General features: G+C 40.4%; 1 protein-coding gene across 1 annotated transcript; it reads left to right on the top strand.

Moving 5' to 3' along the window:
* Positions 1–158: 158 nt before the first annotated feature.
* LOC110114367 (transcription termination factor MTERF4, chloroplastic-like) lies at positions 159–1479 on the top strand. Its single transcript, XM_020847230.2, has one exon. It carries the CDS (start codon positions 246–248, stop codon positions 1410–1412), a length of 1167 nt encoding a protein of 388 aa, XP_020702889.1. The 5' UTR covers positions 159–245; the 3' UTR covers positions 1413–1479.
* Positions 1480–2163: the final 684 nt, after the last annotated feature.

The following is a 2163-nucleotide window of genomic DNA, read 5'->3' as shown; positions in this document are numbered from 1 at the left end:
ACTTTTAATATGACACAATGGAGAAAAAGGATTCATGAACGTAGTGGGATAAAGACTTGATGATGTTGTTGTTGTAGTATACTGTTAATATAAGAAATAAATCAAATAAATAATATATAAGAAATATTTAACGTATAAGTCTTGCAATGGCTAATTAGGTTTCTTTTTCCTCCCGCAACGCTCAGAACTCTCTCTCTCTCTCTCTCTCTCTCTCTCTCTCTCTTGTTCAATCTCGATGCTGCAAAATGCTTCGTCTTTTTCTCCGTCGATATCCCAATCTCTTTTCAATCGCGAGCGGCCGGTGTTTACGCCCAAATCAACTGAGTCTGATCCACAACCAGGTTCCTAAAATCCTAGACCCATCGATTTCAGATTTCACCATATCCTACCTCGTCGGGTCCTGCGGCCTTTCGCCGGTGGCGGCCCTCTCCGTCGCCAAAAACTTTTCTTTCAAAACCAAATCCACCACCATAAACGCCGATTCCCTCCTCTCCCTCCTTAGATCTCATGGCTGCACCCAAAGCCAAATTGCAGATATTGTCACCAGGTACCCTCCGCTGCTCACCTTCAACCCGGAGAAGATTATTAAGCCCAAGTTGGAGTTTTTCATCGGCATTGGGTACTCTGGAGACGACGTCGTTAAGCTCATTACCTCGGACGTACACATTCTGAAAACCAGCTTGGAAAAGCGAATCAGACCTAACTATGATTTGCTCAAAGGCATCCTCGGCTCCCATACGGAAGTCGCCATTGCTATTGGTAACTCATCTCGACTTCTACGGCAGAATTTGGACAGGTATATGCTTCCCAACATAAATACCTTGAAGGATCTCGGAGTTCCGGAGAACAGGATCGTTAAATTGGCCACTCTTTATCCGAGGTCATTGTTGAAAGATCCTGCCCAGTTCAACAAAACTGTTGACTTGCTAAAGAAAATGGGCTTTGATGTCTCTAAGACTGTCTTTACCTTGGGAGTCAATGTTCTCTCTGTGTTGTGCAAGGCCACCTGGGACCGAAAATTCCAGCTTTATCTAAGCTTAGGATGGTCTGATGATGATATCTTAACTGCATTCAAGAAGCATCCCCTCTGCATGCTTTTGTCGGAAGAGAAGATCAAGCATAATTTTGGTTTCTTTGCTAAGGAGCTTCAATGGGCGCCTTCCTTTGTGGCAGCAAGGCCTGTTTTGCTTTTTTTCAGTTTTGAGAACAGAATTACCCCAAGATATAAGGTTTTCCGGATTTTAGAATCCAATGGCGTGATAAGAAGAAACGGTAGTTTCTCCACTTTCCTGTGGTTGCCTAAGAAGAAATTCTTAAATCAGTATGTGATCAAGTTTGCTGATCAATTTCCGGAGTTACTAGAACTTTACAAAGATAAGTTACAATTGTCCAGAGTTGAGGCAAATATTTGAGTGTCCAATCAAATTTGTCAGTTGTATTCAATGAACATGATTTTCAAGTGCTCTAGTGTTCCCTGTATTTTGCGAGAAATTATTAGGTGCGGACACCGGACAGAGAGAATCATTCTCATTTTTCTGTCTACAATACAAGCACAGTTAAAGTGCTGCTGCTAAAATAACTGTACTTTTAATGTAGATAGAAAAATCTGAATGATTTTTTTTTTGTCTGGTGTCCGCACATAATAATTTGTCGTAGCAAGCCTTGCAGCTTTATGGCTGCTCCTTTGAATATTCTCAGTAACTCATATCTTTAATTAGTTATTTTAGTAGAGCTTACCTAACGCACTTACTTGCGCCTTATAGTTAGTTTAGTTGTTTAGAAGGTGTTGCCATCCACTCGTAACTATGACTAAGGCTTTGTTTGGGACAGCTTTCTTATTGCTTCATAAAGCACATTTTTAATACAAAAAATTAAAAAATTATTTTAAGAAGCAGTAAGAAAGTCATCCCAAATGAAACCTAAATTGATGCATTGTTCATGCACATGATTCTCATTCTTTTTAGCTCTATTTCATGAACATAATTCTCAGTATGCTTTCAAGTTTATGGCTGCTACACAACTCATCTTGGTCTGTTGGTTGGGAGCTTAGGTTACCAACTAAGAGGTCTTGGGTTCGAGTCTTGTGTATGCGATGTGTGTGTAAGTCTGCCTTAGTTGGCCTAAACGTCCCCATTAAAAAAACTTTATGGCTGCTACATGGAT

The sequence above is a fragment of the Dendrobium catenatum genome, unplaced genomic scaffold (genome assembly GCF_001605985.2).
Source record: "Dendrobium catenatum unplaced genomic scaffold, ASM160598v2 original_scaffold_274997, whole genome shotgun sequence".
Classification (NCBI taxonomy): domain Eukaryota; kingdom Viridiplantae; phylum Streptophyta; class Magnoliopsida; order Asparagales; family Orchidaceae; genus Dendrobium; species Dendrobium catenatum.
The sequence above is the reverse complement of the archived record's forward strand: the minus strand, read 5'-3'. Positions and strand labels throughout refer to the sequence as shown.